This window comes from Crotalus tigris, unplaced genomic scaffold, assembly GCF_016545835.1.
Source record: "Crotalus tigris isolate CLP2741 ecotype Arizona unplaced genomic scaffold, ASM1654583v1 scf7180000024437.13266115, whole genome shotgun sequence".
NCBI lineage: Eukaryota > Metazoa > Chordata > Lepidosauria > Squamata > Viperidae > Crotalus > Crotalus tigris.
Window position 1 is genome coordinate 12,855,633 of NW_024100606.1, and position 15,502 is coordinate 12,871,134.

General features: G+C 36.9%; 1 protein-coding gene across 7 annotated transcripts in view; it reads right to left on the reverse strand.

The window, feature by feature from the left end:
- Positions 1–3,941: 3,941 nt before the first annotated feature.
- PTPDC1 (protein tyrosine phosphatase domain containing 1) overlaps positions 3,942–15,502 on the reverse strand; it is a 41,256-nt gene continuing 29,695 nt past the window's right edge. For 4 of the 7 annotated variants that reach the window (XM_039331455.1, XM_039331454.1, XM_039331453.1 and 1 more), the window contains 3 exons: positions 14,224–14,409; positions 11,538–11,648; positions 8,322–9,270 (listed from right to left, as the gene is read on the reverse strand). In XM_039331455.1, coding sequence (XP_039187389.1) covers positions 9,151–9,270; positions 11,538–11,648; positions 14,224–14,409 — 417 coding nt within the window. In that variant the 3' untranslated portion in view covers positions 8,322–9,150. Of the gene's footprint in view, positions 4,081–5,336; positions 5,515–8,321; positions 9,271–11,537; positions 11,649–14,223; positions 14,410–15,502 lie in introns of those variants that run through there. The other 3 variants (XM_039331456.1, XM_039331452.1, XR_005555187.1) reach the window with 2 other exon arrangements.

Here is a 15,502-nt window from a genome sequence, read left to right on the forward strand (position 1 = left end):
ATAATTATTAATGCTAATGCCTTTGATCAAATCTTTGAAATATTGCCCAATGGAAATATGACAGCCATTTGTATCTTGCTGTATAGGCTTTCCTTCTGTGAGTTTCTCTAACTTGCTTCTAAATAGTTTATCTTCTTGAAGAAAGCGCACTGAATTGGTATGCTGTTCCAAAAAGGTTTTCATTTGATGATAAAGGTGTGTGGGGACTTGAAGGTCATTTGCTAAGAACTGCAGCTTTTCTAGTTTTGTAGAATAATCCTTGCATAACTCCCCTTTCAGCTCAGCCATTCTGCATCTGATACCTTTGATTAGGCTATTCCCTACAGCTTCAATCATAACCTTGACACCAGTATTGGTATACGCAAGTTCATTGATCTTTATTTCAATTTCCTGCCAAAGTATAACACATAAGAGCTTAGAAGCAGTCAGAAAACTATTTGGAGCAATTTAAATATTTGAAAGAGAGTTCTGAATACTTGTTCAACTCTGATAATCAAAACAAAGATTGATAAATACCTTTGACGATAAAATTACAAAGATATTGTAGCTCTGATATTGTAGATAGTTTTCTGTACAAAATCACATCTCATGAAATGCAGCACTTCAGAGGAATTCCTACTTTCAACTAGGGCTTCATATATTTTGATTATGTGAAAGTCACCTCAAATGTGACATAATTGAATGGCAATGTGACTGCCTATTCTAATATACAAAGTAGACTAATATTGGCAAAATGTTATGATACTGTTATTGTATCCTATATCAAATACCATAATAATAAGAAAAAGGTACATTTAAGAAATATTGCTTACTATATGAATCAAGATAAAAACATAAGAAGTTGAACTACAATGACTCCATTGGCAGAAGTAGAGGTGGATATACACTCATAATTTTCCCATAACCCCAAACTACAGGTAGTCCTCAACTTACAATAGATCAGGGGTGTCAAACTGCCGGCCCATGGGCCAGACGCATCAAGAGGAAACCACGCACATTCCATTGCCAGCAATGGGGGAAAAGTTCCGATACGTCGCACGTCATGTGACGTCGCGAGTTTGACATGTCTGCAATAGATCATTTAGTGATCATTTGAAGTTTTTTGAAAAAAAAATGACTTATGACCATTTTTCACACTACAGCCATGTTACAGCCTCCCCATGGACATCTGATCAAAATTCAGATGCTTGACAACTGGTTCATATTTATGACAGTTGCAGTGTCCCGGGGTCATGTGATCCCCTTTTGCAATCTTCTGACAAGCAAAGTCAATGGGGAAGCCAGATTCACTTAACAACCAGGTTACTAAATTAACAACTACAGTCATTCAATTAACAACTGTGGCAAGAAAAGTCATAAAATGGGGTAAAATTTACTTTCAAATATCTTGCTTGGCAACAAATTCTGGGTTCAATTGTGATTGTAGGTTGAGGATTATCTGTATAAGTAAAAAGAGACTTGGCTCATCTGGGCTTTGCTCCAAAAAAACCCTAGAAAATTTTACACTTCTCTGCACTTAAAATATTGTCCCTTTCTTTTATAGCAGACACTGAACTGCATTCTAATGACTTTAATATTGTCCATCGATGATAGATTGACCTTTTCATTTAATTTACACAGTTGCTAACTCAGTGTGCAACTCTTGGAGGCTCTCTTCTATTTAAAAACAACAAAACTCACCAGAACAAAATTAAAAGTCCATTTATGCTTCTACACTAATAAACTCCCTGAAAATGAGCTCACCTAAGGTCTTGGCTCATTGCCCAAGAGAGGAGGGGAGAATCAAGTATTTAACACCTACAAAACAGCACTCTTGTAGGATGGTTGGGTTGGAAAAGATCTTGGAGGCCTTCTAGTCCAATCTCTGACCAGAGTAGAACCCTCAACCATTCCCAAGCCAAATGGTTGTCATTGTCACGGCTTTTGCTTTTTTGCTTTAGAAGCTTTTTTCTAGGCTCTCTGAATGCTCATCAGTTTTAGTTTCACATGGGATATTTTGAAGTCTATCGTAATGGGATGCAACTAATTTTCTCAAAGGTCATTTCAATGCCCACAGTGACATTGAAATGGCTTTAATATAGTAATACAAGCAAACATATTTAAGAACTAATATAATGGAGTCATACTGGTGACAGCTTCGATCTCTCGTTTCTTTTCATTCCTTCCCGCTTAATTGCTGGAAGTTTAAATCCAACAACACTGACTCTGGTGCCTTATGACTACTGGCCATAAGAAATCAGCAGGTTTAGATGGAGAATTAAGAATTTACACCATGCCATCCCTTTGCCTGTCACGGTGACTTGTCTTTTGATTGCTACTCTCAAGTTACTTTCCTCTGCCTTTCCTCCCAAGTGAACCCACAAACACACACACACACACACATATACAGCTCATAGTGTTTGATTCTCTTCCTGGCAGGATGCAATTAGTTAATTGGGTTTTACCTAACCATATAATTTACTTCCTATAAATGTATTTTGTTCTGGTTACTATATGTACTCCTTGATTTAATGATGGTTCGGAGTTACAATGGTGCTGAAAAAAAATTGACTTATAACCTGTCCTTGAAGTAACACTGTTGCACCACCCCCGTGATCATGTAATCATGACAGGGGCACTTGGCAACTGGATCACATTCAGGATACTTGCGATGTTCTGCAGTCATGTGATCAAGATTGGCAACCTTCAAAATTGGCTTCTTCAAGCAAACTGTGTGTGGGGGAAACAAAATTTGTTTAACAATCATGTGATTCACTTAACAACCAAGGTAGACATGGTCATAAAATCAAGTCTGGTGGTGTGATCTGAGTTTTGAAATCATGAAATAAAAGCACTGAAATAAAAATTTCCATGTCACGAAATGAGGGAGTCAAGTTTCTTGGACTGTACCTTCCTTGCTTGTTCAGCATATTCAGACTGTTGGAATACCCAATCTAAACCTTTGATGAAACTCTTTTTCCTCTCTGCATACACGTCAGCAATTTTTGCTACAGTATGGGATTCATGGTCTCCAAAGAGCTTGCAAATGGCACATATTGGTTTATCATCAGTTAGACATACCTGAATGAAAATTCAAGAGACATTGTTACGTTATTACCTGGCGGCATAGCTTTAGGGTGCAATACAATATTTGCTGCTGTCGGTGTTTTTCTAATGGGCTAGATTAGGGCTGCCATCCCTAAATTTAAAACTTCAAATGACTACTTGACGATTTCAGGTTTTCAAAATCTCTTTGCTGTTTACAAGCAAAGGATGAATGAAAAGTTTATTTTAGTTATGGTACTATAAGAAATCTGGAGCTTCCAAAGTAGGGGAGAGCCGATCTGAAATACAATTCCCATCCATATCTCAACTGCTACATCCAATAGTGAGACATGTACCTAATTCAGAAATATCTGCAGGGCCACAAGTTTCTTACACTTCCTTGCTATAAGGTGAAAGTATTGCTTGTCACCGGAAACATAACAAGCAGTAAAAAAATAGAGAGACATCCCAGCAGATTTTACTTCTCTAGTCATTGCTGACTAAATTGAGCCAGCGTTGTCTGAAGACATTTCCATGGTCATTGGCCAGCATATCATGGAGCGCTGTTACTTCCCACCAAAGTGGCACTTATTTATCTACTCACATTTGCATGATCTAGGGCAGGGGTAGGCAACCGTGGCTCTTTTATGACTCATGGACTTCAACTCCCAGAATTCCTGAGCCAGCCATGCTGAGGGGAAAGGGAGAGGTTTCCAAGCTGAGCCATGCTGGCTCAGGAATTCTGGGAGTTGAAGTCTACGAGTCATAAAAGAGCCAAGGTTGCCTACCCCTGGGATAGGGGAAACCTTTACCTTTAGATAATTTATGTGATAATTATTATTAAATTTATTTGCCACCCATCTCTCATTACTGATAGAAATGTGATTGGTTTTATACCAAATTCATGCTTTCTCCATGCTGTTCACATATTTGAGATAAATGGTCTTGTTCTCTGGCATGAAGATTTTCAAGCTCATACTTAAATTTTTCAAGAATATTCTCCACTAGGATATTCCTTGGCAATCCAATGAGTCCTCCTCCTCTCAAGTACACAGTCTGAAACAAAGCCATTGTATAAAGAAATTTTTCTTTTAGTACCTGCCTTACACTCAAATTCTTTTAGCAAACAAATCTTTCAACCTAGTTTGTCTTCTTGTGGCCATGCATGCTAAACTATAGTCTTTGCCTTACACAACTGTTCATTTAGCAACCATTCAAAATTATGACAGTGCTGAACAAAGGGACATATGACCTGTACCTGAAGTTGCAATTGCTGCAGCGCCCCCACAATCATGAACAAAATTTGGGTGCTTGGCCATCTACCCACCCTTACATCTAACCACAGGTATGCTGCAATGCCCCCTCCATCTATTTCTCTCCCCCCATCTTGCCCCACTGGGTCTCTGCAGGCTTTGGACCTGCTTCTCCACACTGTTTGGGTTTGTATCCTGCCCCATTTCCCTTCCGCTGTACTGTATAGGAAGGCCCTGCAGTCTCCACATAGGAAGGCCAAGTGGTGCTGTCCTAAGAATGGGCACCATTTTGGGAGCAGCTGAAATTCTCAGATCACAAAAACTGCCCCACTTCCAAAATGGTGCCCAATTCCAGGATGGCACCATGTGGCCTCTGAGTAGGCATGTGGCAGATTGGTTGCTTACAGAAAAATAAGTATGCCGAGCCGTAATGGTGGAGGGGAGAATGGTATGCAACCCAGAGAGATAAGAAGCAGGTTCAAGGCCTGTGGTGACTCAGCAGGGTGGGGAAGCACCTCAATTAACAACTTATGAATACAGTATAACGTGCACACTCTGTTATGGTCATAAGTCGAGGACTACCTGTATTGATTGTATGAATAAGTATGGCTCATAAAAAGGCATTTCGTGATATTTTCCTAAAGATGTGCTCTCTGACTTAAAACTTTGCTGAATATAGTGCATCATTTTCTCTCCATAGGGCATCATTTTGTTCTATCCTGATTTGTATAATTGGCTTTTGTTCTATCCAGGTTTTGTATAGTTGACTTTATCACAATGGAATGTACTTTTTTATTTCAACATATCAAAGGATAGCTTCATATGAGGGACTTTCTTCATTTGCACTAGGTAGGACATTGGATTTTAACTGCTGTCAGTCAATAATTCTGATTTTTCCATGGTCTGCGGCCTCAGGTTTCATTTTCCACAGATAAATTACTTGGTAACTGTCTCTTGGATAAAGCATAGTTCTTGGAGTTTACTCATTGAGTAATATCAGAACAGGTTTGTTTAGAAAAGTAAAAAAAAATAGTAATAGCATTTTGAGATCCTACTTACTTTTCTGCACATAGGACAAGAGAAATGCCCATTGACATGGCTACAATTTTGGAGGATAAGAATCTTTTCCAGGCATTTTTTGCAGAAATTATGTGCACAACAAAGGACCAGCACTGGGGGAGTGAACAGTTCTAAGCACACTGGACATGAGAGCACCTGCATCAAAGTTTCCATATTCCTGCACTCAAACAGATAAAGACCAACTGTAATGTTCTTTTCTAGTTACATTTAGTTACATTCTGGAATGTCACTCTATGACTCATTTCTCACAGTAACTCCATAGCAACATAAGCCAACAGTAACCCCTCAGTTTTTAAAGAAGCAAGATCTAATGAATTCTGAATTTTAAATATCCATTTTTATATCATGGAGATGTAAATTACATTTGTATATTAAATAAATTATACAATAATAGTTACATAACTAAAGATTTTACAATTGACTTGGAGCTAGATTGTTCATCAGTGAACAGAGCCACTGAACTCAATGAGACTTATATTACTGTAATCATCATTAATTTAACTTCCTTTGTTCCATTGTAGGGATTGCTAATTTGTAATTTCCTGTTAGAGAGAGCAAACAGTAAGCAGTTCAATTAAACAGTGGATTGATGGATTAGTGCAGCTAATGGCACCCTCGATCCGCTGTCTCTGTAAGAAGGCTCCAGGTGGAAGCTTAAATTAAGAATTATAATAAAAAATAAGTGTTGGTTGTCAAAAATATGCATATCAAAAACAATGCTGCAATTTTGGCATCTGTCGAAGTGCAAATATAGAAGAAAATAATTTGGCCATTTGCCAAGTATATTTTTTACATTTCAGAGAATAAATGGATAGTATCCAATGTTAGTTTTGTAATAGGGAAAAGGAGTTTTAGTCACTATTTTTGTACTTTTACACATCCAATTTTCACTATCTCCTAAGTGGCATTTCTGAGGTTCCTGGGATTTTCTTGAAAAGGTGCTTTATAGCACAAAAATAGCACCTATCTGCAACATCTTCAAGCAACTTTTTTTGAGGACTATGAAAAGCTTATGTCTTTTAATAAAAATTGTTAATCAAAAAAGATGCTACCAGCCTCCTGATCTTTTGCTCCCTAGACTAGTGTGGCTTTCATGTTCCTAAATTCCCAGGACTAGGTGGCAATCATCCCCAGGAATGCTTAAGGTATTGCAGACAGGTGGGGAAAACTGGATGCTTTCCTAATTCAAGAGCAAGACATCCACTGAAGCCCAATTCAATGCAGGAGGTTAGAAGAAATGCAGAACCTGCCTTCTGCAGATATTGCTGAACTATAATTGCCAACAATTCTAGAGAGCAGGATCAATGTTGAAGGATGTTAGCTTATATTCAGCACCTTTCAAAATCTACATATCACATGTATTGTTTAGAGTAATTTTGTTTATCTCACATTTAAAGATGATGTCTAGGATGCTTCCCGATATGACAATTGCACATCGAAGGAATTGTGTTGCTTGCATCACAAAAACTATTTCCTTTAATTGCAGATGTTTCGATTTTACTGAGTGATTACAGTAAGTAACTGAAGTATGATATAATTTCTGGTTATCCTTCTGAAAAGGGATATTGTACTTGGAAAAAGTACAAAAAAAGAGCAATCAAATTGATGAGGCAATAGATGTAGCTGTTATGCAAGAAAGGACTGCAGTGTTTGAGGCTTCTTTGGTTTGGAACCAAAAGGGAAAGAAGTCTTTAAAATTCATTTGCATGAAATGAAAAACATAAATAACAATTTCCCCGGTCATAAATTAAAACTTAGGTAACCATTAAACTAAATGCGAGATTAAGGATTATGTACTTTACATAAGAGATCATTAGAACTGAATTTGCTGCATGGATATGTGGAAATGGGCAACAATTTAAATGGTTTTCGAAGGGAACTACACACACAGATGGAGGGTTGGGCTATCCATGGCTTCTTAGGTTTGATGCCTACTTACGCAATCGCAAATGACATGCCTTAGCATTACTAGATTAACAGTGGAGAAGAGCTATTGCCACCTTCTCCTGTTTCAGAGTATCCAGAAGACATCTAGTTATTTTCAAATAGTACAGAATGCCTGAATAGATGGATAATCGGTCTGATACATCTCTTATATATGTCATACAACTCTTACTAGTACTACTACAACAGATGTGAATATGGCTACTCTACTATAGAGCCTGTAATAGCTCTGATTATTTTAAAAAATGATTTTTATCCCATTTTCACTGTTAAAATCAAATTATTTTTTTTTAAATAGTCAATGGACAGAGATTCCACATTAGAGGTGCACTGTTATGTATCAGTGTTACTAATGGGAAAGGGTTGGAAGAGACCTATTGAGAACAGAAGCAAGATTTGTGGGAAAGGCAAAGAAAAATGAAAGCTTATCTTCTACTATTTGTAGTTGCCTGCGGCACTTCTACATTCTAATTGGCAAAAATAATTTCATGTCCCTTTCAGATTTCTAAACTCAACAATTGTATTAATAATAGTTACTAATGACAGAAGCCAAGACTTTCTTGAAGGGATATCTACACAGAACGCTTCCCATCGTATCTTTTTCTCAAGGATCTTGCTATCAATCCTGCTTCTGACAGGATATTTTATATTAGTGCTGTGCAAAATACTGGGCAAGCATTTTTAGAAAGCAAATGATCTTCTATTTTGGAAAATCAATCTCATGGTCAAAATAAAATCCTCTTCAGGTCTTTTTTTGTACTGATCCTGTAAAAGTAACTAAGTGACACATTAGATATTTTTGAATGTATTTAAACTCATTTAAATAGTTATCTGGATTAAGATAAAAATAGAATGAAAAGCTAAATCAAGAATGTCAATAACCACCAGAACAACTCATACTAGGACTATTATCCTAGTAAGGAAAGAAATCCTGATTTATCAACAGCCAGGAACATTTTTCACTGTAAATATTTCCTTTATTCATTTTTTTTTAAAAAATAAGCTACTATAACACAAATCTCACTTTTGCAGTATTTTATTTTTAAAAATATAAAGTTTCAACTTTCTCATAACCATTTATAAGCTGGCAGTTGTCTACCTTCATATTTTAAGTTATGTTTAGATTTTTTGCTACAAATTTATTTTGGCATTAAAATCAATTCTTTTATGGCTACCAAGGAAAAGTCATATAGTTGTACAACGGTCATTTATATCAGTCAATGTTTACTAATCACAAAATAAAACATAATACCACTAATGTAAACAACGTTTAGGTTTAAGAGTTTTAATACGCAAATATTTAACTGAATAAACTAGCACATTATGGCAGTGAATTATGGCAACAATTCAATAGCAGGTTAAATGTAGATTTCATTGAGCCAATGGGATCAGAGCCTAACAGAGTGCTGCTGAGATCATCCCTGTTGGGGAAAAGCAATCTAGGCTGATTCCTCATCTAACAACAGCTGCCAACACCATTGATTAGGGACCTCTATTCTTCTGTCCCTAACCCTCCTGCACAGATTCTTGGTGACATACGGGAGAGGAGGAATCAATGAGGATCACCTTATCCACTATGGAACAAAGGGATTTTTCTCCTTGATCCAACTAATAAACTTATCACTGAAAACTGTATAGCATTTTAATGTAATATTCAAACCCAAAATGCCACATTACAATCACAAAAATGGCAAGTTATTACATAACAATGCATATGCATACATAAGAAAACCACCTTCAGATATTGAATAAACAATATTAACAGAAATGTAATTAATGCAAAACAAGGGATACAAAAGAAAAGTAATTTCTCAGCACTACAAAGAACTGTAGCATAGAAATGTAAACATTATAAAAGCTGTTCCGTTTCTTCACTGGTATATTGTCTTTGGTGTTCGAGTATCTGTTTGAAAACATTCTTTAAAATGCTGTAAACATCTGATGCACCTTCAGAATCATAGTTCATCTGCTGAAAACAAATTTAAAGTTATCTTACAAAACATAAGAAACATCAGAGTTTTAGGCAGAGGTTTGTCCTCTGAGCTTGCTGTTTGGCTCCAACTAGGTAACATCTTCAGCGGGGTTTTGGGTGAAGTGTCTTTCTGCTTATATAAGTCTTCTGCTTATATACTGTCTTGTGATTCAATCAGTCTTGTTAATCACAAGACCAACTAATCATCCAGGACCTATATAAACAAACAAGACATTTCAGCCCCAAACCCGCTAAAGATGTTACCTAGTTTGGTAACGAAATGTCCGGGAGCCAAGCAGCAAGCTCAGAGGACAAATCTCTGCCTAAATCTACAAATACTCTCTACAACCTCTAATATCAGGATTTATCCCAGTAGAATAATATAAAGTGTAAAGGATTCAATGAAATCAAAGACTCAATCATTTATCTCAGAGATCTCCAACTCCGGGCCATGCCCACTTCAGGGCCTTGAGCTTTTTGAACTGGGCCTGCCGCTCACACAAATGGAGCTGAGTGCAGATGCTTGCCTGCCATGCTCACAAAAGCATTCCCCTCCCATTCCCAATCCTCAAAACCAAAAAGGTTGGGGAACTCTGATTTGTCTGATACACTCAGATAATATACTTTTAATTTATAATGTTTCAAATATAATACTTCACAATTGCTATAAGAGAACAGAATAATGAGGGCCTATGTAAAACATTTTTCTGAATTATTCAAAGTTCTAGTAAGCTACTTTTTTCTTTCAGTTATTCTATGCTTTATCAAAGCAAATGTTAATGAGACATATATGCACTTTATTTTTTTCTTACAACTAGGGAAAATGTGTGTGTAGTATAATTTTGTACATTTTTAATAAATGTATTCTGACTCTTGTCATATGTGAAAAAATAGTGAAAAAAAATCTGTGTCATATCAAAATAAACAGTAATAATGACTAAAGTACAGATATGAATTTCCTTCCAGTGCTATTCTTTCTTTAGATTCCAAGTGTGGAAAGACATCCTGGATGTGCTAGAGTGAGATAATATAAATTCTTTCACTGAAACTTTGGATTCCATACAAACAACTTAGTGCCACTGAGGAAAATGAAACTTTTTATTGTATTATTTATTTATCTGAATGTTGCCTTTATTAGTTTATAAATACTTGACGGAATGAACATACCAAATACTCATTATTCCTCCTATTTTTCCTTCAACAACAGCCCTGTGAGATAGATTGAGCCGAGAGAGATGGACTGGCCCGAGGTCATCCATATGATTTTTGTGTATAAAGTGGGACTAGGACTCACAGTTTCCTGAGTTCTAGGGCCAGCACCTTAACCACTACACCAAGCTGTCTCTTCAAGCTTTATCCCAGCCCCAGGTTTACTGACAGAAAACAGAGGGCCATCTCTCTTCTCTCCAAATAATCATGTCTATAGACGTGAGAGAGATTGTTAGGTACATATGCATGAAATAGAAGTGAAGTTATGTTTTGCTTGGATTTTTGAATCACTACCCAAACTGAAATTTAATCTTCCAATATCTGCACTTCTCCAAATATCGCAGGGCAGTTTGCCGTGTGTATGAAAATCTGCCTCAAAATTACAGAAGGAAATATTTAAAATAAATATATAGAAATTTACAAAAATGCAGGAAAATTGTTTGCAAAAATAACTTTGCAAACAAAATTCAACATATTGTTAACACAGACACAAACCCAATGGACAACATACAAAAAAAAAAAGGAAAAAAATTAAACTGACAATCCAGAGTATTAGAAAGAATGGATGTACAGGATTGTGTTGAACTGTAGTCACTGATACGTTTTGTTGAGGTAAATGCAAGAGCCTAGATGCAACGTGTCCAGAAATGTTTATCTGTGCCTTGTACACGGATTACAAATGTTTCAGATATTAAGGCAATGCCCACAATGTGGAAGACTAAAATCATACTTCTTTTTCCTCTTCTCATAACCCTGCCCTCAGACTGAAAATGATCCAAGTTCCAATACCTCCATTACTCAAACTTTTACATAAATTGCTAAAATTAATAAGCTATAAGGCAAACTCCATAGAAAGCTGCATATTCAATTATTCCATGGACTTAAATCGACGAGGAACCATTTATAAATTGGTCTCATTAGAAGGGGACAATTCAAGCTCCTGGCAAGGAATACCTGTTTGAATACTTTATTATCAGGATTATGATTAGTACTGTAGGCTGATCAGCAGCCGCTGATGTATTTATAACAAAAGGCCACAGTCATACGCTACTTGCCTTTGTGAATGCTTTAATGGCACGATTAAGAAGCAGCCCTTCCACATCTGTTGGTATTGTCTGCAAATTCACCACGCAGTTTAAGATACACAGTATGGTGTGATATTTTCCCTGAGGAAGCATAAATCAAACTATTAGGTATTATTAGAGACCAACTCTGAAAACAAACAGGACAAAATTCAACCCAAGTTAAGCAAGAGGTAAGCCCTTTGGAGGTGACCCTTTGGATGCAAGCTGTGATTTACAGCTATCATTGGATGAAAGATGCAAGGGGAAAACTCCTAACTCCAATCACCATTTGAAACTGTGCGGGAAGAGAGTCGACAAACAGGGAAGAAAGATGAAAACTAACCAAGGAGAGAAGCAACCTAAAACTAAGGAGAAACTTCCTGACAGTTAGAACAATTAACCAGTGGAACAACCTGCCTCCAGAAGCGGTGAATGCTCCAATACTGGAAGTTTTTAAGAAGAGACTGGACAGCCATTTGTCCAAAATGGTATAGGGCAGTGGTTCTCAACCTTTCTAATGCCGCGACCCCATAATACAGTTCCCCATGTTGTGGTGACCCCCAACCACTTATACATCACCGGGTGCCAGGGGCGTGGCCAAAGAAAAGGGGAAAAAATGGCGGACAGCCTTGTTTGGCGACCCCCGTGAAATGGTCGTTCGACCCCAAATGGGGTCCCGACCCACAGGTTGAGAACCACTGGTATAGGGTTTCCTGCCTGAGCAGGGGGTTGGACTAGATAACCTTCAAGGTCCATTCCAACTTCATCATCATCATCATCATCATCATCATCATCATCATCATCATTATATCATCACCTCTTCCCCCTCATCTTGATTCACAGGGGCCCTTCCATTCACAAAAAGTTAGTAAGTCTGGAGAACCTAATTCTGTTCATTCAAGTATACCTGATATTGAACTGAAACTAAGAGGAAATGTCTTTGCTTAATATTTGTTAAAATGTACGTAACTCCTTTCCACAAATATCATCAAGATAGTACGATTTAAAATCAGTAAAATAATCAAATATTACTAGCAGCTTAAAAGGAACATTTAAAGACATTTTTAACTCCTTTGCTGAAGGAAGAGAAAGCAACCATTTAGCAGCATATAAGAAGAGGCACTCTTTTACATGTTACTGTTATTTTGAGCCTTCTCCAAAGGACTTCTGTTGAAAATCACTGTTAAGTGGGCAATCCCTCAATGTCTAAAAATATATCTTATCACATAAAAATCTTGTAATAAACAAAAAGTAACATTTCTTCAAAAACTACTCCAATAGTATTGCAACCTAATAAATTGGACAAGAATTGTTTCCCTCTTCCAGCCCACACCTCCTGGACAATTTTAGCTAACAGTACAAACAAAATAAATCTAGAATATGCAGTAATTTCTCCAAATATGTCCCATACAGGTAGACCTTTAGCAACAATACTTGGGACCAGCAATTTGGTCATTAAATCTCTAAGTGAAATTATGCCTATGCCTATGATCTTACTTCAATTATCTTTTCCTGTGAAGGTTGTAAAATTATTTTTTTAATCACCTTTGTGAATACAAGACAATCACTAAATGAGTACTACCTATATTCATATCTATGTAACTAGTTAATCTATCTATCTATCTATCTATCTTAGAAAGAGATTCCGATTGGTCCAAGATTGTCTAGATTGCTTCCATGCCCTCCTCCACCCTCTGCTTTTGCCTTCAAATCAGACTTGACTCCTGGCAATCAGATGGAAAGTCTATGAAGTTTTCTAGGCAACATTTTGTAAGTGGTAAATGCCATGTCTTCTTCCTGGAGCTGACAGAGGAAGACAGGCCTAAAGTTATATTGCTGGCTTCTGTGCATAAACCAGGATTTAATTTAGATTTCCCCATTCCTACTCCAAGGCCATAACCACTAGACCAACTAGCTCTCAATCTATCATTATATACTACTAAAAGAGAAGAAGGAATTCTATCAAGAAATAAAGGTCAGAGAAAACATTAAGTCAAAGAAATAAATATAAATGCTCATTCATCATTCATACAAAATTAAGAACAAGTCTATTGTAATTTTTCTGCATAAAAATGCCTTGAAAGAGATGTCAAAACTATATTTGAAAAAATATATGACAAAGAATGATAACCAGGGGTGTCACTAATATAATGAGAAAGATAGAAGCAAATACCAGTTATCTAAAACAGAAGACCTCACTGTAGATATATTAAAAATTTAATCAGCAGAATAAATTGCTTCCCATTCATTCTGCAACAGGATATTCAATTGCCGCTATATTTCAAATGATTTTAAATATTAGCTAAAGCAAGTATATATTGTACTTTTATTCGATGCAACTCATTTCTGCCCCAGAATGTCAGGCTGATAAACATACACAAATATATGAATAAATCACTCATTTTTCACTTACAGTAGAGAAGCAGGGAAAATATCAAAGGCACTTCATCTGGGGAGGCAAAGAGAGTTGGTCTGACAAAAGCAGCATCATAACATCATGATGCAAACCTGCCACTGTTTTAAAGGCACAATGCTTCTCACATGCGCAAAAGAAGAGCTTCCAGATTAATGGCATAAGTCAGGATGGCACAGCTGCTTTCATTGCTCTCACAAGAGCAGCAAGAATCTGAAACTGTTGCTGACCAAAAAAATCTGAACAGATACATATATTATTTACCTTTTCTAGTAGTTTGAATGCTTCTTGAAAATCTGTGTTATTTTTTGCTAACACATCCACATCAGCTTTGGTTAGAAGAGGTTCTTTAAGTTGCTCTATCCAGGACCACATCAAATTACTGAGAATAAAAGGATCTCTCTCAGTACATATTTTATCCCAGGCCCCATTCTGATTATTCAGCTCTTTCTAACAAAAAGAAAAAAAAGCTATTTAAATATATTTTCTATTAATTGCATTTACATTCATGATTTTAAGACAGGTCTGCCTTATCTCTTGGCAAAAACAACCACAGGAAATCCTTTCTTCTATAACAGGGGTGTCAAATTGCCAGCCCATGGGCTGGATGCATCATGCCGAAACCGCGCCCACCCCATTGCCGGCAATGGAAAAAAAATCGCAACACGTCGCAACACACCACGTGATGTTGCGAGTTTGACACCCCTGTTCTATAACATCATAACTATGTCAAAGAAGATTGTAGGGTAATGTTGACTAGTCCTTCGCCTGCTCAGTCTCTGTCACTATTCAGACATTTATACGCCTGAAAGAGGGCATTCTGAAGACAACAACCTGTTGTATGCCTAATTGTTCTCCACGTTTGTTCTAATCTTTAGAAACCCTACATATCACAGATTTCTCTCTTCAGACAATCTCTAGTTTACTGACAATGGCAGGAGCCTTACCTTCCTTCGGGTGATTAAGATCATAAGCCAACACCTGAAGTGTGACTTATGTATTCCCAGTCTGTGTGCCAAGAAAATGAGACTAAAGAAAGAGGCAGTTTCTGTTTTCTGTTAGAGAATCAATGGGCACAGAATGCTTAACTCTTTCTTAATGTAGAGCAAACGTCTTAGTTTCATGTAGCAAATGCTTCCCCAGGAAAGTAAATTACTCCAAGCCAAAGAAAGTTTCCTTTTGTTTTCTTTAGACAGCAAAAATATCGGTGGGAGTTCTTCAAGATGCACAGTGTCCCTCCCTGACTTTGAAAGAGCCAAGGGCATTTAAAGCCACAAGTTCTACCAAAGAACATTCCCCACAAAATTGTGCATGCTCTAATGTAAAGTCTATATCCTAATCTCTCCATCCTCCAGGCTTCTGCGCAAGATAATCAGGAAAGAAAGAAGGGCAATTCAAAATATTTGTTCCCATATAAATACATTGTCCCAACAATAACATTTAAGGAAAATTAATTTACACTGTATTCATTACAAAAAGTTGGGGGGGGGGAATGTACAGAATATTTGGTTCCTTCATATCTGTTTTAATTTTAGGCTGCACT